Below are 13,876 nucleotides of genomic sequence, written 5' to 3' on the forward strand. Positions count from 1 at the left end.
ATGTTTGAACTTTTGAAGACCTACCTGATAAATCCTTTAAATTTTGTCTCTAATATTAAAGATTAGTTAGAAGTTTCTACTCAAAATGTTTATAAAATTTAAAATTTGAATTTCCTTTAAAATGTCAGTGGGAGTAGAGGAGGTTGAGAAAAAGGAGAAATCAAAATATATCATGTACAGGTACAAATTCCCTATGATGAATATGATCATTATATGTATCTAAGTGTACCAATAAACTGAATTATTAAAAAAAATCTTGTTACTGAAAGACAACTTTATTCTTACAAAAACAAAGAACAGAATAAACAATGAGAACTCTATAAAGAGATGTAAGATTTAGTTATATTGCCTATTATTATGCTTTAAAATTTCTCAAATTGAGGGAAAAGTCTTTTACTGCAGCGCTTATTTATAATTAGTTATCTTCCATACCAGGATGGAATGAAATTGAGAATGCCTGCAATTTCATAGCATCTACATCAACTAAGACATTCAAAAGACTATTCAGATATTTATGACAAGCTTCATCCTATAAAAAGATGTCATATTTTTATTCTATTTGATCAGATCTCTTTGCATTCTTACATTTGGTAATCTGAGCAACTTCACTGAAGGAAACAATATGTAATATAAAAGGTATTGTTAACTTCCTATCACCTTGTTTTGAAATTCTGTATTGTTTTTATTGTTTTTGCATTTTGTTTTAGTTGTTGTTCTTTTGTTTTCTTTTCTCTTTCAAATAAATAAATAAATAGTATGTCAAAAAGTACTGTTTGAATGGAGGCAAAAGAGATAGAATCTGTGAAAACACTGTGAAGTGTAATATTTGCACATTTCAACATGAAATTGGACTCTGGAATTCCTTTCACTTTTCATATTTGGCTTTGAGGTTGGCATTTTCCTCCATATGTGTATAAGGAAATGTTTTTCAATCAGAAATAAATTTATACTGCAGAGCTATTTCTAAGTGTCAAAATTACCCACAATGCAACTTTGAAAAATATTTGAAAAATTCTATGAAAAGCTAAAAATTAGAGTATAGAAAATTAATTTTACAGAAATACACAAGTATCACAGTATAAAATAGGTTAAGTCAAAGAAAGTAAAATACCATGGGAGAATCACTCAGTTTATGTTTATTTTATTTTATTTTTTTATTTTAAAAATAAAAGGAGGAAAACATTAACAGACAGACAACCTTTTACAAAATAGCAGAAGAACAGTACAGACAATACAGAATTACAAACAAAGTGGTAGGAAATTAACAATGCTTGTTGTATTACATATTGATATCTTTAAAGTGGTTTCTCATGAAAACAGATAGAGACATGCAATATTGATCAATCAAGGACTCACTGACAGTTTCTTTCAGCAAAGAAATAGAGGACAGTAGAACAACTATGTTAATTATCCTGTATATATATATATACATACAAAATTTTACTTATTTTATTTTATATTTTTACTTTTTGAGACAGGGTTTCACTATGTAGTTTAGGCTGACCTTGAGATCATTACTGGCCTACAACTCCTGGCAATCCTCCTGCTGCAGCCTCCCCAGGGCTGGGATTACGGGCATGCACCACCACGCCCTGTATATGTTTATTTTAATATCCAGATAAACAATCAAAATTCATTTTACTTTACTGTAAATGTATTTATAAAGTTTTTTGTGCCCTCCTTTTACTCAATGTGATCTATTTAAGTACTGAATTATAAGGTCACCTTAACTATAAAGGTGTTCATGTTAAATCTCTGAAGTTCAGGTAATAGTTTCTTTAACTTTCATTAATAGTTTCATTAATTCATTGATTAACCATTCACATGTTCCCTAAATATTTATTTAGCCTTATCCATGAGGTACCTATTTTTCTAGAGTCTTAGAATATACTTATTTACAAAACAAGGATGCATGGCTTTGTTGGGATAGTGACTGTTTAAGTATAAACAAAAAACATAATGAACATATAACCTGTATCATGTATCAGGAAGACACAGTTACTTTCCAAAATAAAAAATAAAGTGGGAATTGTGAAGTGAGGAGTGACCAGAGACGTGTTGCAATATTTGGTGAGAAGTTGACATTTGGACAAGAGTTGAAGGGATTGAAGAAGTTAACCATTGATTTGGGAGAGAACAGCTCATAGGAAAGGAAGTAACTAAACTGCAGCAAAAAGCAGATTTGAAAAGCAGCAAGGAGGTCAGGATAGCTGGAGAGGAAGAATATTAGAGAGGTGGGAAGTGAGCCAGTAGGACAAGAGAAAGAGCTGCTGGATAAAGCAGTGGCTATTGTTACAGATGGGACAATTTAAAAATCCCCTAAACATTTTTGACTAAGCTGCAGCTGGAAGAAATTGTATCAGACTGAATCCTGTGTATTCATTATCATTTTCTTGGTGTTCACAATTAAATACCAGATATCTCATTTTTCTTCTGCTTTAGGGGAAGAATCTTCAGCAGGTTTTGTTTCTATTTAAATTTCTTGATTCTTTGCTCTGCCATTTAGGTTTACATTCTAAGTCAAAAGAGCTCTTTGAAGTTCTACTTTCTCATAGAATTCTTAAGAATAAAATTTAATTCAACAGCTTTCTCCTTAATCTGTCTTAGAGACTTTATGAAAACATTGACCTTTTAAATAAATGAAGTTGCTAAATATTTGGTAATTTGGCAATAAATCATACAGGTCTTACTATAAGCAGTAGACTCTTAAAAAATTAACATCAAATTTCATCTACAGAATATTGTTTTAGGAATGAGAATTCCTGAAACCAGAGTTTTTGTGAGTCCTACTTATGAGTAATGTTTTCTTGTGAAAACAACTTTCTCAACTTCACTTGGTACAATTGGGAGTAACAGTAAGACCCACAGCACAAGATTATTGTAAGTTTTTGAGGGCCAGGATGATAGCTCAGTGGCACAGTGCCTGCCTGGCAAGCGCAAGGTCCTGAGTTCAATTCCCAGTACCAAAAACAAAACAAAACACAACAAAAAAGATTATTGTACGTTTTTAATGTTTGAAAATTTGATTAACTCTTAAATAATATATAAATGCTAGCAACTATTATTATTATCTCAGATGGCATGAAGTTAGCATTATTACACTCTAAACTTTTGAAAAGCATTTTTCAGATGTCTTCCATAAAAGTCTTATTTTTTCACTCAGAATTCCTAATGCCATCTTTTCAAAATATCTTAAAATTAAATCCTTTAAAGGATAACTGATACACGAGATTTAATGTTGAATGTACATGGCAATCACATGGATGTTTTTTCAGAACACAGATTATGACTCCTTGAAATGGAGACATACTTGGATTCTGCATTGTTAACAGGATCTCAGATGACATAGATGTTGCTTGTCTTCAAAACACACCGGATACTTAAGTTGTTTCCTACTCTCCTCATGAAAGACATTTAGCTTCCTCACATTAACTCCGGCATTTCATTATATTTATGAATTTGAAAATACCTAGCACAGCAGTTGTGCTGTTGTTAACACTGAATACGAATTTGACAGAAAAGATCTAAGAAAATAAAGCCCATATGTACACACACGAAAATAAATTAATTAAAAAGGAAAGAAGCAATGTGAAACAGGAGAAAATCTTTGGTCTCCATTGTTAATCTAAAAATCTGAGATTTCTCAAGGAAACTGGTAACGCTTGCTCTCTTTTTAGTTCAATTTTAGATTTTTAAGGACTCTTGAACTCAAGTATGAGAATAAATAAAACTATTGGGATGCACAGAAATTAGTAGTGATAGGTCTGTGTATTCATGATGCCTGTATGACTACATTATTTTTCACCATATAATTACAATGTTTGTTATCCTAGCAGTTGTTCCCATCTTTATATCAATAAATTGTTAAATATAATTATAAAATTGTTGAGCAAATTCCTAAACATATTCAGGATACTCCTGGTGAACATTTATCTGAATTGTATGCTTGATTAATTTGGTAAAACATATCTTCATTGTTAACCTTTGTAGAGATAAATAGATTCATGGAATGGAAAAACAATTTGTTCAGAAAACTTAACCAAGATAACCAAAAAGATGAAATATTTGAAAAATAACTGAGTTGAAAGTTTTAGGAATTAAGAATTTCAAATTTGATCTTTTTTACTATTTGGTGTTTGCTTTGTAATCAGTGTTAAAATGTGCTTGTGTTCTCTGATAAAGCACCTTAAAGTAGACTAGGTATTGATTAAACATGCACCAAAGCCACAAAGTCTCATCAAGTTTCATTCCACTTATGCTTTTAAGGCAAATCAAAGGTTTTTTTTTTGACAATTAGTTAATAGGCATTTTGGTGGAAACAGCAAATTAAACAAACAAAAAAGAAGCAAGTTTCTGTGGCCCAACTGACACAGCTGAGGCTTCTGCAAAGTTTGTTAGAAGTGGTTCTATGAGGGGCTGGGGATTTAGCTCAGAGGCAAAAGCGCCTGCCTGGGAAGTGCAAGGTCGTGAGTTCGGTTCCCGGTACCGGAGAAAAACCAAAAAAAAAAAAAAAAAAAAAAGAAGTGGTTCTATGAAACCTAAATGCCAGTTAGTCACGTCAGCCTAACGGGCTTTGGAGGCCCCAAGAAAGGTGCTTGGCTCTCAGGGGTATGATGGTCTTCAGTGGAAATCCACTGCAGTTCATAGCTGTATGTGCTGTTAGGTGAGGCTCCGCTGGAGGAGGTGAGTCCCTGAGAGCATGGTTTTGGAGGCTTTTCACTCCCTAGCCCTTCCTCCCATGCTCTACTTTCTGGTCACTACAAGGTAAGCAGCTTTGCTCTACCCTCATGCCATAAAGCTCCTGCCTGGCAGTCAGCGCACTGAACTGAAACTTCTGAGACAATGAACCAAATAAGCCGTGCCCTCTTTTAAATTGTGTGTGTCAGGCGCTTTATGCTGGCAGTGAGGAAGTGGGCCAGTATAACATGTAACCATAGAATTGGTGTCTTGGGAGGCAAACCTCTTATATACCTCTTTTGCACCAAGAACAGACCTGTCAGACATTCTCAGCTATAGAAAATGGGGTGCCATGTTCTCCAAGCATGTTCTCCAATATGACACTTCTTATTTTCTACAGCGAGTGGCAGATTTGTCTTTCCATGTAGTGTCCTGAGCACAGTATTCATTTTTGTTTTCCCAGGAGCTAGCACAGTGCCTGACATGTTTTCTATGTTGAACAATTATTTAACCAATGGAAACAAATGATCCATGACATTTTTTAATTTTCCTCTTGATATAACCTTTCGAAGAAATAGATAGTAAATACAAAAGGGCATCCAAGTATAAACATCCACTTTTATTCACTTCATTTTCTATTGGGAAATACATTTGGACATAACTAAGTCACACACAAACACCAGACTTACCAGTCATTAGTGAGAAGTTCAAGTTTCCACTTTTATTTGCCCTTGCAAGCAGAATCTGGGAGCATGGAGTACATTCTGGTAACAAATGGGAATTTGGTCAACCAGCGATGTTCGCATTAGCATTCTAATAACCAGAGGCCAACGTGCCATAGTGCTGTGTCAGAACTAATTTATGAAACTAGGTCTAAAGGCTCATTAAAGTGGTCACAATTCAGTGACTGCCCAGTAAAATTAGACTACAGTTTCATTCTCATAACAGTGAATATTTTAACATACTATTAAGGACATTTTTCAAGTGTTAAAACTAGCTTTGATTCTGGGAAAGGAAAAACAACAAGAGTATAAAGTCATTTACTTTGCAATACAAAATTGGTTTTATTTTCAGCTTTTGGTTCAAAAGCCTTTGGATATTCATATTTTGTAACACAGGGTGGAATGCAGTTGGTATTTTCAAAATTTTTTCTTGGTGTAAAAGCACTGCTGTGTGGCTCCAGTGAACTACAGGGTTATTGCCTTGCCAAGAAATCTCAGAGAGCTCAGTTGTTAGTAGATGAAGCTTCTACCCTTGCTGCCAGGTAAATATCCCTTCAGCATTTTTCTAACCGTGTATCCTATCCCATGATTCAAATACTTCCAGGAACTCAATTTGCACTGTACTACAAGCTGCTATCCACAACTAAACTGAGTTTAAGTGCCTTAGAAGGTGTGACATCCCAAATCTTGCCAAGATCAATAAGAGACAGTAGGGACTGTTCTAGACTGCAAATCAACTCGTGTCTGCTGCTGACCCTCAGGTAGTTGCCTACCACCCACCTCTACATAAGTGGTTCTCCGGTTAGTTCAATGCTTAGCGCACGGGCTGTACTCAATAACAAAGGTGGTTGTAGTGAACTGAACTAATGATATGAGAGCCATTTCATTTCTTAGTATTTAACCACCTTGTATATGAAATTGGAATACTGATTCCTGCTCTGCTTATTTTATAGGGTGGTTTCAAGATTCTACACTAATAATAACAGCAAAAACACTTTTTAATGATATTGTGCTTATACTTGGGTAATGTATTGTTATATCCATTCACTTGTCGAACATAACAGACTGTTTTCTTTATCTCCTGAATTTGTATTCACTGGAACAATGATGAATCCCTAAATCTTCTAATGTGTATGGTAAAAGACTAAATGACTTTTTCTCTCAGTCTATGTGCCATGGCTGAATTATTTAGACTTCTGTTTAAACCTGGTAGAGAGGAGAAAAAGAATCTAAGAATAAAGATTTTCCTTTAAACAATTGCTTCACAAAACTACTGCTTTTAATTTTTTCTACATTTAGAAGACAGCACTGATAATTTAGATGCCCTGTTATATTGTGAGTTGGACATCATTTTCTCATCAAGTTTATATTTAGAAAATAACAGAAGATGACAGGGATCACTAGTGGTAGAAATGTCAGTTTATTGTAGCAATATAAATCATATGTAATTTAAAAGACTAACACTTAAATTGAGATGTTTCAAATGGAATCCTTGGCAAAGAGAGATTAAATATTTTTCTAAATATTTCAGAGTACCTCATAAACCACCATTCTGGAAGAGCTCTTATGTGCTGGATGTTAACAGGTGTGCTGTCATAAATATTCTGTATTCAGGTATACATGAGAGTATGTTTGAGTTAAAGATGGATAAATATGTTTGTTTGCAGGGAGGGCTTTTATCTATAACATGCAGTGTTTATATCCAGCAAAAAGTATACTATAGAATTTTCACCAAACTATTTCTACCTTGATAAACATGTTTAACAACCTATATTTTAACATCTTGTGAAAAACTGCTCAAATAAACATCAGTTTAAAAAATATTTTGACAAAATGTGTTTGCTTAGCCACTCTAGAACTCATATGAGGATATGCCTTCTGCCTTGTATAGATTAAATTGACAGTGGAATCATTGAGCACCTACTGTGTAAACAACCCAGTAGGATGCTGAAGAGAGTATGAAGTTGAGTGAAATTATGATTGCTCTTTAGATGTTCAAACTCAAAGCACAAAAATATTTAGTAGTCAGTGCAAATGGAAATGTGATAAAGCAAAATAGGTGGAAATTGTAAGAATCACAGCTATTTGAGTGTATCATAGGAAGGGTCCAAAGCATGAAATAATAGAATGCTGTTAATGCCATGTTCAGTAGTTCATCACCAAGGATTGGTCAAGTGAATATATTTACCTGCACCCTTTTTATTTCTGCTGATTTTGACTTCATATAGTACCTGCATGTTTTTGCCTCAACTCACTTGCCTCAAGTCAAAATATGTTGACATCATTCACTTTCCTCAGTTTTGTAACTTTACAGTTATTTCACCTTGATACAATAGTATTGCCTATTTAGTTTTAAAATAAATAAGGAAACAGAATAGACCAATTTTTTGTGGTAGTTATTTTTAAAAATTTAACTCACTGTGAAAAGATGTAGTAGGAGTCCAACAGGATATTTTTTTGATTTTTCAGTCTCAAGTTTAATATCAGAAGAATAATTTTGTAGCATATTTCCACGCTAATTTGAAATAGTAAAACAAATTAAAAAAATCAAAATCAAGATGAAAATAGAAATGAGCCTGTTCTATGATTCTTTTTCCGGGGGGTACTGGGAATCAAACTCAGGACTTTGCACTTGCCAGGAAGGCACTTGCGCCACTAAGCTACATCCCTTCCCTGTACTATGGCTCTTAGTAAGTGCTTGCAGAAGCCTCCTAATATTATATGACAAATGGAAATACCCCTTCATCTAGGTGAAGCTGTGCACTTCCCACTCATCTCTAGCTAGAGGAAAAGTTCAAAACTTTTGCAATTCTTCGTATGCCTGGAGATGCGAGGGCAGTTACTCTGTCTGCACAGGTGTAATACATAGTAAATTTAAACAGAAGTAAACTTCATCAGCAGACTTATTTAAAATGGTGCTTACCTGATTTTACCAACACTCAGCATAGGAATATGATTCTACTACCAGGTGTCTTTATATGTAATTCTGTTCCATGACTAGGAATTTAACTGGGATTTTAGGAATATACCCAAATCATTCAATTGGAAAGTTTAAATGCAATCTTTTCTTGAGGATAATATAGAGTTCTATGTACTAGTAGTGTTGAGTATAAATCTGTAAATTCAGGAACTCAATAAATAGCCACTCCTCCATTTTTTGTATATGTGGAAAGCTCCCATCTTAGGAGAGCAGGAGAAAACTGAATCTTGGTTATTCTTCCTCCTGTCTCATGAGAGCCAGGACAATCAGGGCATGAGGGCACCGAGACCTCTGTCACTGGCCACTGAGTTCCTACCTTAGATGCTCTTTACACTGTTGCTTGCAGGCCAGCAGCTCTTGAGGCAAGAAAATCTGAGGCTTGGCTTGAATTGTTCTGCAGAGAAAATGAAACTTATGTTTTTGAAATTCAGTGTGAGAGAAAAGCTGGTTCACTCAGATCCTGCAAAGCCTTGTGTCCACTCTAACTATCTGAGTTTTCTGCCCGCCATCCCCCACATCCTGCTTCTTCCACTCACTCCTCTGAGGTTTGGAGGATCACAAACCACATAGTATCATGGTGAAAAAGACATAAGTACGCATATCTAAGTATTAATTTCCACTTAAACACCATTCAGTGTTCAGAAGGGACAAAGAATTTTCTTAGACGTGTTTAATACCTTTGAAAGGAGTCTGATGTCTGGAAATACTGAGTTTATTAGCCTGTCAGGAAAGACATTCTGTTGTGTGAATTTGCTGTCAAAGCCCTAAGTGCATCTTCAGAACCACTGAAAACATATTACACAAAAATGAAAAGATGCTAAAATATTTTTATTGACAGACTTGTGTGAAGCTTTTTATTTACATATGAGAATAATTTTATATTTTTACTTTGCAAGACTTAGATAAAACTGGAAATACACAGTTTGTCTTATGATATTTTCAAAGACAGGAACCATCTATCATTACTACAGAGTTTATAAAAATAATAAAAGTATATATTTGTTTTATTTACTTTTTTGTTCCAGCAATATAACATCTAAAAGGTTTAGACAGCCTTGATCTTAGCTATGACTTATTCTAAATCATACAAGAGTCACTTTCTTTATGATTCATTTTCTGACCTGTCCTCTGTTCAAAACACTGAATTACACCCCATTCAAATCAAATTGTAAGTTCTAGCTGGGATTTCTGATGATACGCAGCAATCCACTCCCGAGGTGTGCTTTCTCTCCGCTAGGTGTGTGCACTAGTTCACAGTCCTGCTGCAACCCCTTGTTCACTAAAGCTTTCTGCTTCTCACCTGAGTATTTATCAACATATAACTTATCATTTTCTTACTGCTCTTAAAATCTTTACTTATTAAGCACTTAAAACAGAATTAATAAAATATGTAAATTATAAAGTATAATATATACCCATGTCCTCTCTACCCAATTTAAGAAATAGTACTTACGATTCAATTTTAAAGTCTCTGGGTTCTCCCAAGTCCCACACTTTATCTGCTCTTTTAGATGTAATCCTCAAATGAACTGATTGTCTAATCTTTGTTCTTTAATCTGATTACATATGTATTATTCCTACATAGTGTTTACATTGTATTGCTTACACTTTAATTTTCATAGAAAGATTTATACTATCAGTTGTTTCCTATGGCATTATATTTGTTTAGTGTTATATTCTTAAGGTTCATAAGTGTATCAATGGTGGCAAGGTTCAAATTCTTTTATCTCTTTCTCTCTTTTTGCCTGTCAAGATGTCTGTGTTTTTTCCGGTAATATATTTGTTTCCACTGCACAACAATGAACACTTTGCTACATATTGTGAAAAACATATGAAATAATTCTTCCTATATTTCATAAATTTTTGGTTATATTTTGCTTTTTTGTTTGTTTTGTTTGAGACAAGGTCTTGCTGTGTTGTTGTTTAGTCTGACCTTGAACTTACTGTGTAGCCCAGTATGTCCTCAAACTCAAAGGAATCCTCCTGCCTCAACCTCCCGAGTGCTGGGATGTCCTGTATCTGTTATAAACTGCCAAATGATTTCCCAGAATAATCTTAATCTACACTTATACATATAATGTATACACATTCCAGTTGCTCCCAAATCTCATAAATAGTTGATGTTGTAAAACTTTCAAAATTGTACATTGAATGGCTTTCAATTGAATCTCATGCTCTTTTAACAGGTTTTCCCATTACTAATTGTGTTGAGCATCTTTTCAAAGGCTTACCTGTCGTGATCATTCCTCTCTGTAAAGCTCATTCATTAGTTTTTGATTTAATTTTCCTTTTTTCATTTTGGCTCATTTTATGAATGGTTTAAGATTTCTTACCATACTCTGATCTCATAAAAGCATTCTATTTTATTGCCTCCTAAAGTTTTATATTTTTACCTTGCATATTTAGGTATTATCAATGGATTTTTAGGGTATAATGTGAAATAGAGGTGCAATTTCATATTTGTCCTTTTTAGTAATCAGATTTTATAACATTAAAAAGACTTCCTCATTGAGCTAATGTTTTAAATATTATACATTCATTTAAGATCAATATTTGTCAAGTTTTTGCATATTATATCATATACTAAGATATCCACTTACCTATCTCAGAGATTTAATCATATTTTCAGCTTGTGAAGACAAAGGGTGAGCTCCCATGTTTTTCTGACCACGCTATAATTCCATAGCCTCAGCATTCAGTTTGCTTCCTATAGTTTGCAGTTTGCTAAGTAAACATGGCATGCTTCATGAATATACCTTTATGGCTTCCTTTTTTATATATGTAGAAATTACATCATGGGAATAAATCCTCTGCTAGACAAAGGGATAGTCCATGCACATGTTCACATATGTTGAGAAATTCTTAGCCAAAAAATGGGAATCAGTAGAATATCTTACTTTTATTTTTTATTAAGTATCTGGATTGCCCTTACTTCACTCAACAATTTTTTTCCATAATACTTATCACTTTCTAATATGGTGTATATTTTTCATATTTATTATGTCTACATCTTACTATCTATTTCCCTCCAGTTGCATATAAACTCCACAACAGCTGGGATCAAATTTGTGTTCTTTTTAATTAGCATATACTGTATTTGTAGCTCATAATTATTACATCCATTGTGGGTACAGGGACATGAACAAAACATATCTTAATTCTTTTTATTCTTCCTTTTCCTCTCTTCGCTCCCCTGCCCTCCATCTCAAAATCACATTCCCGTTTACTAGGGATCTGTCTTCCTATTTTTTTCTGTCTATATTTTCTTTTACCCTTTCAAATCTGTTTTTGTATGACCTATCCTAAATGGTGTCTTCTATAAAGTAGGTGCTCAATAAACACATGTCAAATGAATGAATGGCATTCAATATTTCCAAAACAAATGACAAAAAGACAAAGAAGACTGGAAGGTTTAATTTTCACAGAGGATTTAAGTTTTTAATCCATGCTATTTTCCTTTATGCTTTCAGATATCAACATGGCAGGAGAACCCAAACCATACAGACCAAAACCTGGAAACAAGCGGCCCCTTTCTGCACTCTACAGGTAAGAAAACTGTTTTATTACATGCGATGTAAAGTTTCTTGTAATTTATAAGGTAATATGATGTGAAAGACATCACCCATTTTGAATAACTACCTTTACTGTCATAAAGTATGAGAAAAAGTTGTCAGTTAACATAGAACAGATAACCATGTAGCACTGACAGGAATCTCAGATGCCTATCACTCCCAAGTCTTTTTATGTAACTGTTCTATAAAATAATTCTCTAATAAAATCTAGTGAAAATCTTTAGTGAGTCCTTCTGAAAAAGATCAGTTATGTTGATTATCAATTACAAGCCGTGTACTTTGGGTATTTTACTTATGTTGTTTAATTTTCATAAAAATCCTGTGACCTAAATTCAGTGTTCTAGTGATTTTCTCCACATCTTACCACTAGTAAATGATGGCTCCAGACCTGTGCTTCCAGGTATCATATCCCAAATTCTTTCCACTCAATCACTCAGCACCTTGTATTACAAGGCACATGTTTCTATTATGCCTATTTCTCCAAAATGATGAATATGGTTATTGTCTCCTTCAGAGAGACCTACCCAGTTCCTTTAGCCATTCCTAAAGTACTCAGTTCTGCATGAGTTCAGTAATGTTTTTTGCTCTCTACGTGATTCTGTTTATTGGAGTCCGTAACTATATTCAGAATTCCAGCTGGATAGAGTAGATTGGATTTAGCCCCTTCGTTGTTCTGAATATACTTCTATCAAGTTAAATAAAAATGGATTGATTCAGGAAAAAAAGTGTATTGATATTACTTTTCATTCTTTAAAAACAGCACTTTGGGAGAAAATCATGTTCTGCTGTTAAACTGTATGTCCCATTTTGTGTATTTTTGCTACAGGTTTTATAGTGTAAGTGCTGACTTTGCATCTGTCCCTGTAAAATTCACTTTTGTTAGATATAGCCAATTGTTCCAGGCTATTGAGATCTCCTATCATCCAATTTATTGGTTGTTCTCAGAGATACATATCATCCTTCCATCAGTATCCACAGCCAAAGAGCTAACATAAGTGTTAAGCTAGTCTTTCTAGTTTACTGATATCATTTGTATAAAGGAGAATTAACTTATATTCATGTATTTTAAACTAGATTTTAGGGGCTGGGGATTTAGCTCAGTGGCAAAGCACCTGCCTGGCAAGCACAAGGTCATGAGTTCCGTTCCCGGTACCGGAGAAAACCCCCCCCCCAAAAAAAAATAAACTAGATTTTGTTTTGATAAAGTATAGAAAAGAGAGTGCTCATGAGAAGGATCTGAGATGTCGCCTTGTCCTTGCTGTCTGAATACTGTTGTACCTCCTCTTTGGCCCTGCAGGACCTCATGTCCCAACAATAAAATACGGGTCAGAACTAATTGCTTGTATCATCCTAATGCCCCAGGGCTCTCTAGAGTGTGACCATTAGAGACTTTTAAAGGTACAACATACTGAAAAAACAGAGCTTCATTTGTTTCTTACTTTGGTTGTTTAAATTTCTTTAACCCTAATAAAATGTTTTGTATAAACATGGAAAGAATCCGGGAATAAACATTGATAACTCCCCATAGAGTTAGATGGACATTGAAGAGCAGAGTAGACCAAAAGGAAATGACACCTTCAGTACCTTGCTTAAGGTAAAGGACAATGTTTATAAAAGCAAGCACTGCAAATTATTTTCTGGTGAGATTCATTTTAAAATGTATGTATAGAGCTGCAGCTAATACAGAACTCTTGGAAGTCATGTACTCAATTATTAACAAGACAAGTTGGCAATGCTTGTTTTTGTTGTGGTTGCTTTGTCTCAACTTTCCTGTCATCACCAGTTACCAGCATCTTGACGACAGTGCTAATTTTCCTATTTCCTCTGTTGTGGGATTGTTCTGCTCCCTTACGTGAATGGAAGCTCATGACAGGAAACAAATGTCTTTCTAACTGTTATTTCCCTTTTACTCTATTGTGTTGAAT

General features: G+C 34.2%; 1 protein-coding gene across 5 annotated transcripts in view; it reads left to right on the top strand.

Annotated features, from left to right (window-relative positions):
- Positions 1-13,876, top strand: part of Ralyl (RALY RNA binding protein-like) — a 624,857-nt gene that overhangs the window by 495,630 nt on the left and 115,351 nt on the right. For all 5 annotated transcript variants that reach the window (XM_005381724.2, XM_013512855.1, XM_013512856.1 and 2 more), the window contains one exon: positions 11,850-11,925. In XM_005381724.2, the coding sequence (XP_005381781.1) occupies positions 11,850-11,925 (76 nt within the window). The remainder of the gene's footprint in view (positions 1-11,849; positions 11,926-13,876) is intronic.

This window comes from Chinchilla lanigera, unplaced genomic scaffold (genome assembly GCF_000276665.1).
Source record: "Chinchilla lanigera isolate Chin_1 unplaced genomic scaffold, ChiLan1.0 scaffold00016, whole genome shotgun sequence".
NCBI lineage: Eukaryota > Metazoa > Chordata > Mammalia > Rodentia > Chinchillidae > Chinchilla > Chinchilla lanigera.